The sequence below is a fragment of the Scardinius erythrophthalmus genome (assembly GCF_964197995.2).
Source record: "Scardinius erythrophthalmus genome assembly, chromosome: 14".
NCBI classification, from domain to species: Eukaryota; Metazoa; Chordata; class Actinopteri; order Cypriniformes; family Leuciscidae; genus Scardinius; species Scardinius erythrophthalmus.
Window position 1 is genome coordinate 19981423 of NC_138234.1, and position 20746 is coordinate 20002168.

The 20746-nt window shown below is 36.7% G+C and overlaps 1 protein-coding gene across 1 annotated transcript in view; it reads right to left on the reverse strand.

The window, feature by feature from the left end:
* Positions 1–20746, reverse strand: part of lrp1ba (low density lipoprotein receptor-related protein 1Ba) — a 204136-nt gene that overhangs the window by 132630 nt on the left and 50760 nt on the right. The window contains exons 16-22 of the mRNA XM_081385187.1: positions 20100–20216; positions 17405–17485; positions 16146–16310; positions 14613–14795; positions 11033–11233; positions 1467–1712; positions 216–413 (exon numbers count right to left, since the gene is read on the reverse strand). Of these exons, the coding sequence (XP_081241313.1) occupies positions 216–413; positions 1467–1712; positions 11033–11233; positions 14613–14795; positions 16146–16310; positions 17405–17485; positions 20100–20216 (1191 nt within the window). The remainder of the gene's footprint in view (positions 1–215; positions 414–1466; positions 1713–11032; positions 11234–14612; positions 14796–16145; positions 16311–17404; positions 17486–20099; positions 20217–20746) is intronic.

Sequence of the window (20746 nt, forward strand, 5' to 3'; positions counted from 1 at the left end):
AAGCAGGAGGTTGCACTTGAACGTAGGTGAATATCTCTGAACGCTTTCATCCAAATTAATTCCTTGACAAAAACTCTTTTCAGTTTTGCATTTTTCTGTCCCAGTACTCAAGAATCAGTGCATGATATACTGTAAGTTCCATTACATTATATCATAGCCTGTATGGTATCATATTAGCAGTGTCATAAACAATGTAAAAAAATAAAATGCCATACCGCCACCCTCTGACAGCTTCCCACGGTAAATTTTGTCCTCTACGACATCGGTCCAATACAGCAGGCTCTGGCTGAAATGGAAATCCAAAGCGATGGTGTTCCTGAGCCCGGGGACTAACAGGCTGTAGTCGCCCTTTTGCAGGTTGATGCGGCGAATTTCGTGTCGGATGGAAAAAATGATGAACGCTTCAAAAGGATCTACAAAAGCAACAGAAAACAGACAGTAAATAACAAGAACGCATGCAGCCTTAAGTTAAGTTAAGCAACGTGTCCTGTAAAGGACAGTGAAAATGCATTAATAAGTTTAATGTTGACTAGTTGGTCCTATAAAATCGCTGTGTGTAGTTTAAGATTTTTTAAACAAATTGCTACAGATAAAACTCATTTGTAGGCTAATAAATGTAAATGTAAAATCGGCAAAAAGCAAGATATTATATGTTGATTGAACAAAACACTGTCTAAAGTAAAGAAGCATTTTAACATTGACCAATGCTGTGATGCTAAAATAGAAAAGTAGTTTAAGTATCTTATAAGTAAGTAAAAATAAAAAGATTTGATGAAAACTATGCCTTGAAAGGGTCAACAAAATTGACCAAAAAGGCAAGAAACTGGTAAAGCAATGTTATTGATGGAAAAAAGATCAATTAAATGAAATTATAATAAGAACAATATATTTTTTAATAATGTTAGAACATTCCATGCTATGAATAAAGCAGAAACTCATGCCAACTTCTCTGAGACTGGAGATGAAACCTGACAGCATTTTGACAGCTCTGAAAATTGAGCTGTGTTTTCGAGTAAAAGCTTGTTTTCCTTTTTATTAAAATGTGTTGCTTAGTGCTCTTTGCGCATACAGTATGTTCCTCTCCACTCTCATAAAGTGCGCCAGAGTTGGAGCTCTCTAATCTTTCCCAACACAAACAGTTGCTTTGGCTCTTTTGTAAAGTCAAACCGCTAAAATGAAATGCATATATATTACAGATGCATTTTACACTTTAAACCAAATGCACATCCTCTCTGTAGGACCGAAAATATGAACAAATTTGTTCTGAGTCACTGATTCATTTACTTGTCATTTCCCAGGCGTTTATCCGTGTAATTTACAGTCCAGAAATTGCAGGGTCATTCAGTTCCCCTGAGGTTAATTGCCTTGCGGTCTGGACTCTAATCTGGTTTTAACCCTATTTGGGATTGAAGTTTGTGTGCAATAAATTCAGATTGTGAATCGTTAGCAAATGTCCCACGGTTTACCTGTACTGTGGCAGCTGTCTCCATCAAGTCCAAGACTCCAGCCAGGATAGCAGGAGCATTTCACAGTATTCTTGTTCTGTTCACACACTTGGCTGCAGCGTAGATGCTTGGTGCAGAAATCCAGAACCTCGCAGGTCCGGCCATCCGAGCCCAGCTGGAACCCGGCAGGACAGGAGCACACCACTCCTTTACCCGGCGCCACCAAGCACTCGTGACTGCAGCCACCCTTCCGAACTGAACACTCGTCTAAGTTGGAGAAAGACAGCGAGGGAGGAGGGTTAGTGTCATTGTCGTCACTTCAGAAGAAAATAGCAGGGTCCGAACAGTGAGACGACGGCAAGAACTGATGGAATTCCTCAGTAGACATACGGTTGAACAGCAGGGAGTCGTAGACGCTTGAAGGAGCCGAAGGAAATAGACGGAGAATGAACAAACAAAAAAGGGTTTGGTGCTCTCCGTTTGGTCCTTCGGGCTACATGCTTCTTGATCAGCAAGAGCAACTGAAAGCAAGTGGACTGTCTCTATTACCGCTTCATAGTTCCATATGTCTCACAAATTCAGGCACTAGAGGAAGGCTGTTTACAGTCTCAGAAAAAATGTTGTACCCTTTAGGGTTTCAAAGGCTTGTCACTGGGGCAGTAACCTTTGTACATTATTTATCCCAATAAGGCCCATTGTAGTACCTTAAGGTACACATTAATGCTCTAAGGTACTAATATCTACCTTTTAAAGGTAGATGAGGGTATTTCAAGGGTTAAGGGTACTTCCCCAGTTATAAAAATACAATAGCTTGTCACTGTAGTCCAGTCATTTTAAGCCAAAATGGGGGTCAACCTTGAACAAATTGCAACAGAAGCAAACTCAACTGATTTTGTATCCTCAATATGTCCTGAGTAAGGAAAAAAAAGTCCAGAAGAATCCCATTAGGGGAAAGTTTCGAAAAAGACCCAAATATATCCTATTCATATGCCTATTCATTCTTTCTCTCACGTGAATAGGGTAAAAATTGTAACCTTTAGATATCATCATGAAAATTACTGAGTTGATTACTTACATCAAGACAAACAAAAAAAGTATTACAAGTTTTTTTAAATTGTTTGTTAACGTGGACAAACGGTGCATAATCTAATTACGTATGTGCTAATTTGCATAAATACCACAACAGATCTAAACATTGGGGATAGCCAGGTGAAAATGTCTTGTTGAATCTTGTTGACACATAACAGTAAAATACTTAATATTAAGGTCTGAATGGAACCCATTTAGGCTACCCATGAGCATTAATACATACAGTAGAGGCAGGAAGAAGTGCTTTAAACCAGCCTTTGATCATTATTATTGCAGAGATGGGGTTTGGGGCTGGGTCTGTGGGACTGTTTCTGGGGATTCACTTTTTATTTTGCCTTACCATTGTCTCTTGTTCTTCCCTCAGACTCGTCCCCCAGAAACAGTCCCACAGACCCAGCCCCAAACCCCATCTCTTAAAAATTAATAAAGGCGGGTTTCTAAAGTATTTCTTCCTGCCTCTATGTATTAATGCTCATGGGTAGCCTAAATGGGTTCCATTCAGACCTTAACATTAAGTATTTTACTATTATGTGTCAACAAGATTCAACAAGACATGTTCACCCGGCTGTACCCAATGTTTAGATCTGTTGTGGTATTTATGCAAATTAGCACATACGTAATTAGATTATGCACCGTTTGTCCATGTTAACAAACAATTTAAAAAAACTTGTAATACATTTTTTGTTTGTCTTGATATAAGTAATCAACTCAGTAATTTTCATGGTGATATCTAAAGGTTAAAATTTTTACCCTATTCACGTAAGAAAAAGAATGAATAGGCGTATGAATAGGATATATTTGGGTCTTTTTCGAAACTTTCCCCTAATGGGATTCTTCGGGACTTTTTTTTCCTTACTCAGGACATATTGAGGATACAAACTCAGTTGAGTTTGCTTCTGTTGCAATTTGTTCAACCTTTTTTCATAAAATGACTGGACTACTGTGGCAGTACCCTCTGTACCTTATGTACAGTACCCCTAAAAGGTTCATAGTAGTACATAAGGGTACATAATACTCGGTACTAATATGCAGTGGCCAGAGGTGTAAAAAGTACTCAAAAATGTTACTCAAGTGAAAGTACAAGTACTGAGGGAAAATTTTACTCAATTAAAAGTAAAAGTATCTGGCCAGAATCGTACTCGAGTAAAAGTAAAAAAGTACCACATTAAAATTGTACTTGAGTATTAAAGAAGTAAAAGTAACAGCAAGAATAAAAACTAGAGATTCTTGTTTAAGCTTTTAATCTCTAAAATCATTAAGTGAATGAACCACATACAAGGTTTTATCCTGCTTTAGAACTGTTTGTATTTAATTGTATTTAATTATCAGACTACTATCTAATGCCAGTATGCAACATTCTTTAAACAATCCACTAAACATGCTTTTACCACTAAAAGAAAAGAATTCGCTAAGGTACGGCCACGGGTGCTCTTGGTCCTGTGGCTGATTTTGGACTGTGTTCGCAGCTGAATCACGTTCTACCTCCATTTTCTTCCACTGATTGACCATAGACAGTAAAAGAAATGGACACAGCGACCCCATAGATTTCAACGGAGAAAAGTGAAGCAAATTAGAAGCACTCACTTCCTGATGGCTGAGCGTACTGCGCAGGCTCAATCTGAGTTTGACGACGTAGATATGACGTGAGCTGACCGTTTAAGTCTTCTAGTAGCTGTGCCAAGAGAAATCTAACTTGCAGAGACGGAGAGCGTGAGTAGTAGCTGTCCATGAGCTAGGAGCAGGAGCAACTTTATGATTCTCTATGGGCTTCTCCCTTGACTTTATGCCTCCACGTCCCCCCGATTGACTGCGAGCTTCTCCTCCTGTCTATACGGTAATTTCCAGAGAGTCGCGTGGTTATGACGCAATCGTTAGCCAATTTTTACAAAAACTGCTTCTACGGGGCCATAACGTAAGATACAAGATAATGGAGCCTTTCATACATTGTCGAGTTTCTTTAGAAATAAACAATGGGCAAACAGGGTCTTCAAGCGCCTCAGATGTAAAGTTATTCGCTGTCAAAGTGAGGCCAAAATGAATGGGAGTCAATGGAATGCTAGCAGCAGGTGATGGCTTGATAGCCAATGGCGGCGCCCTGGGGTGGTACGCTCTTCGGCTGCTGGATTGCCCCCCTGTGATTGACTGTTATAATTACTCTAATTTCTAGGTCAAGGTGCTGTGCATTGTGGTAATAGATGCGACATGACGTCACTTCCAAAGGACCAATGAACATGTCTGACCAATTTGGTGAAATGTGAAAACGAATCTCATTGGCAGAATAAATTACATTTTAATTAAACTAGGCATCAGCGCAATTCAATTGGTTTGGTAATAGCAAGGGAAAATAGAATGAAGTGATCTCCAAAAATTAAGTACTTTTTGACTATAAATAAAATTGTAAGGAGTAAAAAGTAAATTTTTTTCTTAAAAAAATGTAATTAAGTAAAAGTAAAAGTAGTGATTTTTAATTGTACTCAAGTAAAGTAAAAATCCCCCAAAATAATACTTAAGTACAGTAATCAAGTAAAATTACTCAAGTATTTTACACCTCTGGCAGTGGAGTAACTTTGGTTTAAAAAGTGGGTGGGACAGGTGTGTGTGTTGTAGGGGTACACCTAACCCTGTGTACAATAACAATTTTAGGGGGAAAAATAACATTACGATGTGCAGAAATTTCAATAGTACATTGGGTTTAATTTGTTGTTTAATGAAATCTGCTAATATATATTGTTAGTGCCAACAATTTTCACATAGATCCACTTAATTTGCACGCGTACTTTAATGGTCTAGTGGCGTAACTTTTGCCAAGCGTTTCAGAGGTTCTGGGTTCTAATCCGCACTCGTATAGTTTTTTTTTTCTCATCAAAACTGAAAATGTTCATCAGTGGTTGTATCAAGCAGGGACACGTTTGTGTGCATTTTGTTTTGTGATAGAGAGTCTCCGCAACGGCATTAAGTGATAGATTGAAGCGTACGTCCAAGTTAAGAACACTGTATCCACACCACAAGATAGCAGCGACAAAGAGCACTCAGCTTAACTTCAAAAACAACCCATTTCAGCGCTAGATCGCCTCTTATTTAAAAATAAATAAATTAATGATCTGCTAGTTAACTGGAGATGATTTCTTTATTTGTATTAGGTACATCCATGCCGCGATATGTTTAAAAAAGTGCTATGCTAATACGCACTTTTTAGGAGTAGATAAGGTACATTTTAAGGTACAGAGGGGTACTGCCCTTGTGACAAGCTGATGAACCCATTTTAAAGGTACAATTTTCTTTCTGAGAGTGCATCAACTAAACAATGGGACAAAACTATGGCTAAAATGTTTTGCTGTGTATGTTCTTTCAGTATATCTATTATTTTTAGTTTTTCTTACAATGAACGCTCAGAGGCACAGAACTCCAAACATTTTTTCCACCCTTAGCATCACTTTATTGTGATTTATGGCCGAAGGCTGTAGGTTTGGACAATGCAATTTGGTGGTGTGTCATCGAAGTGGCCCCATGGTGAGATGCTAAATGGAAAACCGTTGTTGAGTATTAGCTGAAGTTTTCATCTAGCAGTATATATGTTAGCCTCTTGGGTGATGAGCTCAATAATGCTATTTCTAACAGTGATGATAAAGTGAATACTTTCAAATGGCTTTTTTTAATCCACTTGTGTACAACATTAATTCACTTGGAAGGAAAAATTGTGTTTTTTTTTTTATGGACAGTAAATTATTAGTAAATTATTGAGGGATAGAAAGGTTATCACAATAAAAAAAAGCTTTTAATCTGTGTGCTTTAGAAGGTCTGTGACTATTTACTGTACAGGCATTAAACATCTGTAACAGTAAATATCTAAACATCTATATTAAAATACTTTCTCTTATCCCAATTTAAAATGCAACAACTATAAGAAATGCATTCATAGTTACAAAAAAGGCCACAGAGTGATTCAAGGTAACACCACCTTGAACAGCAAGAGGTTTCAAGGTTTAAATTAAGCGCCTAGTACTGACAGAGGATAATGCATCCATAAACCTCAAGGCAGTCATACTGGTGGAGTTGCGGAGTGAATAAAAATGTGCTAGACAGACACTCAAATGGAAAACAACAAAGCACAGGCAGGAGAGATGAGAGGGACAGAAATGGATCATTGATGAGGGAAAAGAGCTCAAAAAGATATAAAACGGCAAATGGAAGAACATTCAATCAGGCTACAGTACAATCTTGCACTAGAGATACTGAGGAGTCGTGGGGTCTGAGAGAAGTAACTAATACAGTAGAGAAAATTAAAAAAGTTCCAACAGGGCGATAATGGATCTTCCTGGACCGAGAGTCATGCTCATGCTCATGCTCAAAATAAATTAAAAAAACTCCTTGATTTTGTGAAAAGGTCTGACTTAATCTTGGTTTTGTCATGTTGAATGCCTAAACTAAATCTGAGAGGATGGATGGATGGATGGATGGATGGAATATCTTATTTTAAAGTAGCTATTTGTGTCTTATTTTCCAGTTAAAATAGATCTAGCACGATTTGTACCAATGCTATGGCATTTAGATTTTGGGCATGTTTAGGCCAAAAGTGTCAAACTGTGTGTCAAATATCATCAGGTTGCATTTAAACGAACTGTAGTTCACAATCATAGTGTCTAAGACAGAAGATGTTTGGAGGTCCCAAAGCAAAGAGGGCTTCAGGGCACAGGCCAGCAGGTCCATTCACACATCTTATGTAGCCTTGAAAAAAGCAGCCGCAGGGTAAAACTTTAAAAAAGCCTAGTGAGATCAGGAAACTAGATCAACTAGAGATGTACAGAGTAGAAAAATAGCCAGTTCCTCCATGAAGAGTCTCATGTTAATGTTGAGTTGGATCAGCTGGAGTTTTTTTATACATATATACTATTTTTCAGTAAAAGTAAATGACCAGCTATGCAATGACAATCTGGTTGGAGCATTTGAGCTGCATACTAACAATGAAAAAAAAAAAAAAATTGGTGGCCTATTTCTCGCCAAGATTCACTCAACAAAAGTGGGAACGTGATATGGAGGCTCATTCATCATGATTAGTTATATTATGTGTAGGCTAGATCTGTTTTAAACAATATTTATAGAACTCTGGAATTTTTTGAAATGTTTCTAGACCATTGGGTTTTGACAATTTCGTATTTATCTTATGGCTTGACCAGGGTGAGTGCATTTATCTCTGCCAGTGACTAGCAGAATTTGTGTTCAGCCCAGCTTTGTGCAAGATATTTTAACAGGATATTGAGAGTGTGCTTAAAGTTAATGGGGGTTTGATTGGCCCTTTTTAAAATTAATAGAGGCATTAGACTGAAATACAATATTAAATGCTTTTTTCAGGCCTGCTGAACCTGTGCTTGCTGGGATTCAGGCTACGGTTTAAGGCTTTTTAATTTAGCGGCAACATTAATGACACTCTTGCTTTATTCAAAGGCCAGTGAGATAGAAAGATGCAATCAAAATAATTCAATAAATTATATATAATTTAAGAAAAATTGCACAATCAATTTAGAAAAAAAAATATATGAGTTTATTATGCTTAGCTTAATGGCACTGTTTTTCTCTCATTTTAATAAAATATTCAACCGAATTTAATGAGGTTTATGCTTAGAACAAGAAGAAAACTGTAGTAATGGGTTAAAAAAGAACTATTGTTATTTATTATTTTAAGAAGGTTACAAGTGGTAAGCAATTGCTTTTTAATTTAAATCTATTTAGGAATGCAAGAAGGAAAGGAAGCAAAACTGCACAAGATGTTAGAACTTATTTTAAGAAAATGTTAAGTATTTACAATAAAGTTTAATTAGTTAACTATAGTTAACATGAACTAAGAATAAAAATACTTTTGCAGCATTTATTAATCTTAGTTAATGTTAGTTTCAACATTTACGAATACATTATTAAAATAAAAAGTTGTATGTGTTAACATTAGTTAATGAACTGTGAATGTGAACTAACATGAACAAAAAATGAACAGCAGCATTTTATTAACTTTAACAAAGATGTACTGTATTGCTCATTGTTATTTAATTTTAGTTGATACGTTAAATAATGTATGTAATGTAACTTATGAGACCTTATTGTAAAGTGTGTTTTTTTTATAAAGTTTATTATTCTTAGCTGAAAAGCAAACTGTTTTCTCTCATTTTAATAATATATTAACATAACTGAATTAAGTTTATGCTTTAAACAAAAATAATTATTTTTTTACAAATGTGTTACGAAATTTATCTCAGTAAACAAGTGGTAAAGAATTATTATTACATTTTATTTAAGAATTTTTACTGTACATGTTTATTAATGTGTCTATAATCATTTATAATAATTTAATCATTTTTAAAAATCTGATCCGTTTGTTCAGAAAGTGTTCTCAAAATCCGGCATATCTACATTTGTTGCCATAGAGATGACTTCCGCGAAGAGACATACAAAAGAAGCTGTCATTGCGGAAAGAGAAAATTTGGCACATGCTGTGTTAAAAAATTGCTCACTCATTTGCCCATTCTCTATTCTTTACAAAGAGAACGGCACATATGAGCACAAAAGAGTGAATTCAGGTGAGAATGATTTTTGTTAGTATACAACATTACAGCTTTAACTTCAACAACTTTCAACTGAAATCTGATCTGACTGTTCAAACTGAGACTTTGCACTAAAATCTGATTTTAAACCACATATTGATTTGGTTTAGGTGAGGTTTGCTAAAATCAGATTCTATGTGGTTAAGTGCTACAAACAATTAAACAGTTTTGAGTCGGATATGCCTAAAAGTCGAATTTTCTGAACAAAACCTAATTATTTCGGTTGAAAGGAGGAAATAAATTCAGTCCAATATCTTCTCTGGCCTCTCTGGATGATATTTCAGCTAAATGTCATGAGCGGGGAGTATGAGATATATATTGAATTTGTTGCGCTCATGTCATTCCTCATACTTGATTCATACTTTGCACAAAAATAAGGTGATTCACATGCTGGATGGTGGATAATATATGTATTTTAGATTCCTCAGTCATTACTGAGGAACATACGGAGTCTGTTTCTCTTCTCTCACATGTCCTCAGAGGCCAGTTTGCAGTGTGCACTCCAGCATTAATCAGTCTCTCTGTGTGTGTGTGTGTGTGTGTGTGTGTGTGTGTGTGTGTGTGTGTGTGTGTGTGTGTGTGTGTGTGTGTGTGTGTGTGTGTGTGTGTGTGTGTGTGTGTGTGTGTGTGTGTGTGTTTGCATGCGTGTGTGTGTGTGTGTGTGTGTGTGTGTGTGTGTGTGTGTGTGTGTGTGTGTGGAGGAGCAGATAGATGTAATTGGCCCTAAGCTATATTCCAGCACTACCTCATCTCACCTGAGGGAAGAGATCTCTCTCTGAAGCTTTCCTAAATGAACCTTAACACACTCTCACTAAAATCCACCAATCCCCCAAGAGCCACACACACCGGGCTCACGTCCACACACACATATGGTACACTTGTCACAAAAAAAGGAACAAATCCATTTATAGCAAATCAAACAATGACAGAGGCAAGATTTAAATAAAGTATTCAGGAGTCTATAAAGTAAAATGTTCATTGAGGTGTTTATAAAGTGTAAATTTGTTTTTTGGAAGAAATAATCTGAAATTAAAAGGAAGTGACACCCCTTCCATGGAGAAAAAAAAAAAAAGTTTGAGTATTTTGCCCCGTTTTCCAATAAAAATATCTAAACATCTATCAAAACGAGAGAGAAGGAAAAGTATGCAACATAAGAAACTGTATAATAATAATAATAATAATAATAATAATAATAAAATGCACTACTACATAATTAATTACATAATAATATATAGTATTATCTTGCATAGTAACAGAATGAATATATTTTAGCATTACCTTAAAACGATAATATTTATTGAGGGTTGTTTAAAATGAGACAAAAATTGCATATCGCAGTTTAGAAAAATAAACATCAGATATTTATATTCATTGCAATGAGACTTATCATAAAGCAAATGCATTGTTATGTTTAATGTATGTTTAGATGTTTATGGAAGCCAAATTGCGAATTTTAATTTCACATTTGTGACTTTCTTTCCTGAAAATTTTACTTTATTTTACATATTATATTTCACAAGTGCAACTACTTCTTATTTGCAATTATTTAAAATAGTTTTAAATCACATCAAAATCAAAACAAATCAAAATCAATTTAAATTTCACAATTCCAAATTTTTACTTTATATAAATGAAATTTATCACAAAATATATCTTTAAAATGAAATCAATCTTAATTAAAATCTTTTTTTTTATAACCAAAAGAAAATCACTGGTTTAAAACAATGTTGTTCAATCCCTAATCATGTCTAACCCTAAACCTAACCTCAAAATCTGATTGGTTGATAGCAGAGTTGTTCCAATGTTGATTCAGGAATGAGTCTACATCAAATGAATCATTATATTACCGTCATCAGTGTCAGAGGCCGGTCATTTAAAAAAAAAACACCCCATAATCCCATGACTCACCACAGTAGGGTCCCTCATCGGAGTGATCCGCACAGTCTCTCCAACCGTTACATATTCGCTCGGGCGGGAGGCACACTGACGTGTCATTGCCACAGGGAAACTTCGGTGGCTTACAGACGGACACTTCACAGCCCTCCTCGTCCGATTGGTCCTCGCAGTCGATGTCTCCGTCGCACACCCAGTCCTTACTAACGCATTTCCCTACGGTGCAGAGAAAACAAATGCGTTACAAAGCAGATTTTTTTTATAACATCATTAACTGTGCAGTTGCTCTACAAAGCTATCTGCTTTCTGCACACTTTTTCTTTAACCAAAACACTTTTTCTCTAGCATATCAAGCATATAATTTCCCATAGGGCTACACACAGTTTCTGAGTGCTTTTTGGACCTTGCTGTTTGCCATATCATTAGCGATAATGAGGTACATAATCATTGTTTTATTTATTTATTATTTATTTATTTATGTTGAAAAAGAAAACCAAGGATTATTTACGACAGAAAAATACAGTCAAGTGCTTTCTGGGAGTGTGAGGGAAAAAAAATGAAATCAAAGAGTTACTTTTAGTGAAAGTGTTTGGGAAATTGACAGTTTAAAAGTTTAAGAAATTCACTGTTCACATTAGAATGACAGTTTTGTAGCTGCTATTTTTATATAAGCTATTTAAATCCCTTTTTCTCCCAATTTAATGTGAGAAATGAATTTTCATACAGAATCCTTATCAGTTCTTCTTAATGGTGTACTGAGTAACCTAAGGTGTTTCGATTTACTTTTTGAGCATGTGAGACAAGTCATTAGCGATTCCCTCATTATCTTTCCAGACAAGTTCTTTAAGAAGGTGAAACAGGGTGATGAGTACATAAATTACTTTTCTGTATCCTCCCAGACCAAATAGTGTGTTCACATTCATTAGACCTTCACCAAGCCTTTGCTTAATCAGATTGTAATTCCCTTTACTTTAGGTTTAACAGAAACTTTGTTTGGCTAAGTCTCTGTTTCACCTGAATTTCTCTTCTAACCAGGCTAGATGTGATTAAAAACTAACATTAAAATCTCCTCCATGTCTATGAGAGGTCCAAGCCACTAAAACATTTTCACAGTTGTTCTATAGCTTCTAGCAGTTCAGTGCATAAATTACACACAGACACCTCAAATGTGAAACCGTTATGTGCTTTAAAATGCTAATGTAAACATGCTAACAAGTTGCTACAGAGTGCACTTTGTGAGAGCAGGCAACACAATGAATAAGGAGCCGTTAACGCAGGATGTTTTCTATAGGCCAGTGCACTCGAAAAAATGGCTCTTTGGTTGAACATGATTTAATAATGGACAGTGGTTCCACGTGATTGATTTAAGTTATTTGGGCACGATTGATTCAAGTTATTTAGACACGATTTAATCAAGTTATTTGGACAAGACTGAATCAAGTTATTTGGACGAGTCTAATTTTAACTGAGTTAACTCACTTCGCTTAAGTTCATCCAACATGAAGTATTTGAGGTGAAATAACATGGTTCCATCATGAATCATGTTCAGCCAAAGAGTTATTTTTTTGTGTCTATTTAATAGACACAGAGTTCAAATAACATACAATCAACCTAAATAGCTTTTCTTTTAATACATATGATGTTAGATGTTGGCAGTCTAAATATGGTACTGATTGCATCACTAGCACACCCATTGGAGTTGCTTTTAAAGCAACTTGAACTCTTGTTAGCAGGTCCTCCACCGAAGCACATGCTCAACACTTTACCACAATGGTAACTCGCCCATAAACACCTACATATCTTTTAAAATACCAATATAGTAGAACATTAAACATTAACAAGTGTCCCTATTTTCTCATCTTGCTTTTTTTTTTTTTTTTTTTTTTTTTTAAGGAGAACTCCGGTCAATTTTAACATTGAGCTCATTTTTTTGTAAATTTGGAGTGCTGTCAATACAGAGAACAACGACAAAAATCGGTGTTGCCTACACCATGTTATCCTCTTTTAAAAATTTGCACCCTGTTGACTTAAATGGGGCAAGTTTTAAACCTGCTTTTAGCCTCTTAACATCCTTGATGTGTCATTACAAGTGCCCAGCTAATGTGAGTGATTCCTTCAGAGTGATCACGGGTGAATCTGACTGCAGTAGATGTGAAAGATATTAATAAAAATGATGTTTATTCAGCCAGCGCAAATACCTGTATTTACTTCCTGTTTTCGGTCGAAGTCCATAGTAATTGATTGTCGAGTTCACACGCATAGGTTTAGTTACCTATGATCACGCGCGTGAACTCGACAATCGATTACTATAGACTTCGACCGAAAACAGGAAGAAAATACAGGTATGTGCGCTGGCTGAAATAACATCATTTTTATTAATATCTTTCACATCTACTGCAGTCAGATTCACCCGTGATCACTCTGAAGGAATCACTCACATTAGCTGTGCACTTGTAATGACACATCAAGGATGTTTAAAAGCAGGTTTAAAACTTGCCCCATTGAAGTCAACAGGGTGCAAATTTTAAAAAGAGGATAACATGGTGTAGGCAACACCGATTTTTGTTGTTGTTCTCTGTATTGACAGCACTCCAAATTTACAAAAAAATGAGCTCAATGTTAAAATTGACCGGAGTTCTCCTTTAATAAAAGAACGCTAGTACAAAGCAATTTACGACAGACCAAGAGGGTATTCTATCATTATAGGCTTATTTTTAATGACATGGACATAAAACAAACACTTTCTGTACCAGCCTATGCTGGTCTTCAGCTGTTCTAGTCGGTCTAGACCAGTCAAGGTGGTGTTTAGCTGGGTGACAAGCTGGTCACCCATACTGAAAAGCATCTAACACCTCCCTAAAACCAGATTGGCTTGAGAGACCAGCTAAGACCAGAAAACCAGTTTAGGCTGTACTGAGACGTTCTTCAGCAGGTTTTAGTGGCTACAATAACACAATGTCTTTTAATTGTCTGCATTTGAGTGTTAGCAAATATTTATATATGCTAGATAATTAAACTGCATATTATGTTATAAATTCAATTACACATTTTATTGATTGACAGCCCTATATTATATTGTCACAAATTAAAGTAGGTCTTCATTTTTTTTCCTCAAAAGTTTCTTCAATAAATCCTCCAGCTTTTTTTAAGTGGCAAACACTTCACTTTCCAACCTCTATCTTTTAAAGTTCAGCATCACATATCAATTCACAGACACATTTACCAACAAACACAAATACAATTCGACCTGAACCCAACTCTCAAGGGTAATAAAATATTCCTGATCTGCCTCAATCAGAACAAAATGATGCATCTTAAACATTATTAATTCAGTCTAGAGTGAGGCAAAGCGATAATCAATGGCTCTTTGGAAGTGACTTTCCACACACAGTCCCATTTTCAGCAGAATAACGGTAATGCAATATAATTTGAATGAGTGCTGATTCATCATGACACCCTAGGCCACAATCAACCGATTAATGATCATATTTACAACCCTCTTCACCCAGAGATGACGTTATTGAGAATTTTCCAAAGGGTGAAACCTGATTATGTAATGTTATAATGTGATTATGTAATAGATGTTGCTTTCTACCTGAGACCTTGCAGGTGAACTTTGCCTTAGGGTCGCACATTCTCTTGGCTCCTTCACAGGCGATTTCATCGCTACCGTCCTCGCAGTCTTTGTCTCCGTCACAACGCCATATTTCAGGAACACAGGTGCCATCGCCACGGCAATGAAACTCTTTCTCGCTGCAGTCGTTAATGGCGGAGAGCGCTGATGGGGGAAAGAGTCTTATTGATGGAACTCATTTTAGTAACAAATGTTCACATTTTGATACTGTTTTAGGTAGGGCTGGGTACCGAGTTCGATACTTTTTAGGTACCGACCGAATTGCCTCGATACTATCGAGTATCGAAAAATGACTTGTTTTTCGGTACCAGATTTCGATACCTAAGGGGTTAACTCGTCAACGTCAGTGCTCAAACAAATACATGAAATGCACAACGACACACCTAAAGTCGCTCAAGCACATACACGCAAACTCTACACACACGAGACGCGCGGAAATCTCCGCGCCACATACTCATATGAGAGGCGCGCGCTCACACAAACTCGCGCACATACTCAATGAGACGCGACTCACGCGAGCACACACACACAAACTCTCCACGCACATAGTCCTATGAGACGCGAGCGTGCGCGCACACACACAATACCCTAAAGATGTGGATAAGTCGATCAAAAGTGTGGCTACATTTCTCCAGGCTCGATGCCAACAGCGTGCGATGCAGTATTTGCGGAAAATAATTGCTGCAAAGACCGTTACCGCGAAAGATATGATGAAGCCCTTGATAGTGCACGGAGTAAACAAGAGCAGAAAGTTGCATCGTCTTCGACTGGTAAATGAAGAGATACCTTGTTGATCACTCTGACAGTGTTTATATTGCAATAATGATCATACTGAATGTAGGCTACACTGCCGCTCAAAAAATTGTTGCTTAGTCAGAATTGTTTTTCAGTAAGGATGCATTAAAGTAATCAAAAATGACCCTAAAACATGTGTAATGTTGTTACAAAGGATTTCTGTTTCAAATAAATGCTGTTCTTTTTATTTTTTTATTCATCAAAGAATCATGGAAAAATGTATCATAGTTTCCAAAATATTAAGCAGCAAACTGTTATTTCTGAAGGATCATGTGACACTGAAGTAATGATTTAGAAAATTCAGCTTTGACATCACAGGAATAAATTACATTTTGAAATATATTCAAATAAGATTTTAAATTGTAATACTATTTTACAATGTTACAAGTTTTACAGTATTTTTGATCAAACAAATTCAGCTTTGGTGAGCATGAGCTCTTTATAAAAAAACATTTCCTTTGTGCACTGGCTAAGGAAAACATTTTTCAAACTGAAAAAATAAAACCAAAGTTTTTGTGTTATGTAATCTTGTTAAAATGGATTTCATAAAATGGGTATCGAAAAAAAGTATCGTTCAGGAACCGGTATCGAAATCAAGGTATCGGTATCGGTATTGGTATCGAAATTTTTGGAACGATACCCAGCCCTAGTTTTAGGTCAGTGTTACTGTGTATTTGTGTTTTGCATGATCGCAGGCACCTGTCCTGGAGCAGGTGGCATTCTCGTCGCTGAGGTCACCACAGTCATTGTCCCCATCACACATCCAGTGCTCAGGGATGCACTTCCCACTGGAGCACTGAAACTGAGCCACCGAACAGGCGTGAACGCAGCCCACCTCATCACTGCCATCCCCACAGTCATCCTCTAGAGAGACAAGGAGAGGATGAGAGTGAGAAAGGAAGGAAGGAATATAGAGAAGGAAGAAAGGATTGATATAGGGAATGAAGGCATGGAGGAAGGACGAAAATAAGGAAATAAGGAAGATAGGGAAAGAAGTAAGGAAGATAGATGAGGAAGGAAGGAAGGAAGGAAGGAAGGAAGGAAGGAAGGAAGGAAGGAAGGAAGGAAGGAAGGAAGGAAGGAAGGAAGGAAGGAAGGAAGGTAGGAAGGTAGGAAGGTAGGAAGGAAGATAGGTGAGGAAGGAACGGAGAGCAATAAGGAAAAAAAGAAGACAGGGAAATAAGGAAGGACATAAGGAAGATAGGTGAGGAAGGAAGGAAGGAAGGAAGGAAGGAAGGAAGGAAGGAAGGAAGGAAGGAAGGAAGGAAGGAAGGAAGGAAGGAAGGAAGGAAGGAAGGAAGGAAGGAAGGAAGGAAGGAAGGAAGGAAGGAAGGAAGGAAGGAAGGAAGGAAGGAAGGAAAATCAAGACATGAAGAATAGATGGATGGAAGAGAGAAATCAAGAAAGGAAGAAAGGAAGGAAAAAATGATTGATGATAGAAGAAAGGAATTAAGAAAGCAAGAAAGGAAAAAAGAAAGAACAACAGATGAATAAATGGACGAAAGGAAGGAATGAAGGAAGAACAAATGGGTGGGTGGATGGATGGATGGAAAGAAGCAATGACAAAAGTAAGGAAGGATGCAAGGAAGGCAGGAATCAAAGAATATTAGATGAAAGATAGATGAAGGAAATAAGGAAAGACAAATGGATGATGGATGGGTGATGGATGGATGGATTGATGGATGATGGATGGATGATTGATAGATTGAAAGAAGCATTGACAAATGTAAGGAAGGATGCAAGATAGGCAGGTATTAAGGAAGATTAGACGGAAAGATAGATGAAGGAAATAAGGAAGGAAGCAAGGAAGGACAAAAGGATGGATGGATGGATGGATGGATGGATGGAAAGAGAAGAAAATGAAGGAGTAGTGAATAGGGAAGTGAGAGAGTGATATAAAATGATTGTACGAGTCCTCTCTGCAAAGTTCATTCAGATCTCCACAAGCTTTAGCTCACCAGAATCACAATGCCATTTCACACTGATGCATTTCCCATTAATACAGCCGAACTGGGTCAGCGGTTCACAAGTCGGGAAATCTGAAGAGAACACAATAAGAAGAACAAAATCAGAACGATGAACAGCAAGAGACTAACAACTTTTCACCGCCAAGAATGGCAGAGAACAAACACAGAGTTTGTTTCTACTGAACTTTGCATCTCCCGTCTTATATCTCAGGAGACAGAAGTGCTAACGCACGTTTCTAAATAAACCAACAGTGGCGTCGCACCAACTTTCAAAATTAAACACGCATTATAAAAGACGTTCCCAGGTTACTGACAGGAAATATGCGGCAAACTGACAGAGACTTGAAACACGAAGTGAGCGAGAAGCCGTACCGCGATTCCGCGGCGACACTCGACGTTTCTCAGACGCCGTGCAGTCGGCTTTCCAGTGCCAGCTTGATTTTGATTTAAGGAAGCCAAGCATAAACTTTAATTACTCTGTATGCGGTGAGGACCGAAGCGACCCTGGAACGGTACCAGAGGAAATTTAACCGGTAATAAGAAGCGACGACTAACAGAGGAGAAAGCTTCAAACACACACTTCATCCTCTGAGGAAGAGAAGGTGGAGATCTGCTGGTGTTTCTCATCTCTCATTTACAAGAGCTGAACGGTGCTGTCGGAGACGACTCGAGCCGTCACAACGGGTTTACAGCGGGCCGCGGAGCGCTGAGATATTCCAGGCATGGTAATAAGGAGCATATTATCATGCAAAGTGATTCATTGTTTTTTTCCTCTATATAATGACAATTTCTTTCGACTTATCTTTGTATTTATGTTGAGAAGATCCCAGAATGCCAATCATTCTGTTAAGCACAACAAATATAAAAAGTCTCAGCCTTTTGTGAGCTATCGGTACTGAATGCATGCAAATGCTATTATAGAAATAGATATTGTTTGAATCTTTAAGATGAGTGGATTTTAAGGTGTCTGAGGACAAATGAAAGTGTAAAGACACATTGTGATTTTGTTCCGCTCAATGTGAGAAACATGTTGTCACATAGGGTTCTGTGAAAACTTAGTAGATATTTTAGAAAAAAACTGATGACATTTTCCACTGAGGTAAAAGTTGTTAAATGACATTTTCTTTAGCAAACAGTTACAGTAGTATGTTTTTATCTTTATTTATTGATTTATTTACTTGACGAGGCCAATTTTGGCCTAATCTAGTTGATGTTACCTCAACTGCACCTGCCGTGATATACACATTATCTTTATAAATAAATAAAAAGTATTCATTTATTGCCTTCATTTTTGAATACCAGTTCATAAGGGAATAAATAAAACATTTTAATAAAAGAAGTTTAGAAAAATAATGATAACATCTAAAACTTTATTATATTGAAAATAAAAAATAATGACATTAGCATTTATAAAATTAATATATATATATATATATATATATATATATATATATATATATATATATATATATATATATATATATAATTAATATATATATAATTAATATATATATATATATAAAATTAATATATATATATATATATATATATATATATATATATATATATATATATATATATATATATATATATATATATATATATATATATATATATACACACACACATATACACACACACACATATACTGTCCCTTGGGCTGCATCTATTTGATCAAAAATATTGACCATTTTTGAGGATTCCCTTTGGATATGTTCACACTGAGACACATTTTACAGTAAAAATTCCATGAGATACAGTACCATGTTGAATGAACTAAAATCTCCATTCATGTCTAATGGCAAGGGTTGTCAGGCCTGCACAACAAAACCCACCCAATAGCTAATCACAGCGGGGAAAATACACAGCAACACTGCTAATGGCTTCCACTCAACAAAGAAAGTTTTAAACTCTGCTCACTCATTGGATCACTTTCATTTCAAAATGCAGAAAATTATCCAATAGGGTGATATTTCAGATTCTATCATAATAACATCAAATGACCTTCACATTTAAAACAAATCAAAGCAGTTTGGTGGGAACTGAATGTGAGACCTCCACACATGAAAAACATCAAAAGATATCAAAGAGACATCAACAGAGGAAATATGAAAACAGAACAGTCCTTTTTCTTTGTTTATGTGAAGATGCTACAACATACGCTTCAGATCTATGACATCGTTTTGTCTGGGCTCTCAATAGTGTGTCTATTGTTGTTAAAAGCCTTAGGGCCATCAGATAAAACTCAACTCAAAACAGCACCTGACCTTAAACAACCCCTCTTCTGTTTTGAAAAACTGCAAATGTAGGCATCATTTATGAACAACCAACGACATATTTCTGTGTGAAACATTAGTAAAACCATTGTTATGTTCAATTCAACTCTGTACATAAAACATAAAAGGTAGAATCTCATTTTGATAAAACCCTTAAGAAACCAAATGCAAGTGTTCAGTCTTCATGTGATTTTTGAATCATATATCATGTTTCCATGCAAGTACCCATTAATAGCACGCTCAAAGCATATTATAAGATTAAATACTGTAATATGGTTTGATAAAAAGCCGTTAATTGAAGGATAAGGAGGCTTGATGATGAAAAAGCCCAGCAAAATTATGATGGCAAAGATAAAATATGGAAATGCAGAGGGAAGAACTTCAAAGTGCTCCACGTGAGGAAGACTCACCACATGACGAAGACTCATCCGAATGATCCCCGCAGTCATCATCACGGTCACAGCGCCAGTTCTCCGGGATGCAGCGTCCATTCTCGCAGGGAAACTGGCCCGGCTGGCAGGTTTGGGCTGTGGGAAGCATAAAACACGGATATTAAATCACACCTGAATGCATGTATGTTTAATCCTACTTCTGTATCTTGTACAAAACTCAAATAAGGTCATCAGGGTGTTATAAAAACCTTGTAGCCGTGAAAAATTCACTTAAACATTAAAAATGTACTTAATAAAAGATAAAACAATGTTTTTAATACATATTTGATGTATGAATTAAAATAAATCCCCGGTTTTCTATGAGAACTCAAACTTTTGGACCCCAGGACAGTGTCTTTTTCTTCCATGCTTAAAAAGCCATCTGGATTTGTTTTCACCTTTTCCAGGTCTGTATCCAGTCTGAGCCGTAATATTGAGTAATCGCCTTCAGAGATAAACCCCTAAGTCCATGACATCCAATATTACAGTTCGTGTCTTTCCTGAATAGGTGCCGTGTTCAAAACGTGTTTCGTATCAACATCTGGCGTCTATGAACTGGAATCAACCGTGTTATGAAGACACGGACTTGGTAAATATGGATCTCTCAGAAGTTTTCTCTTGGAGCG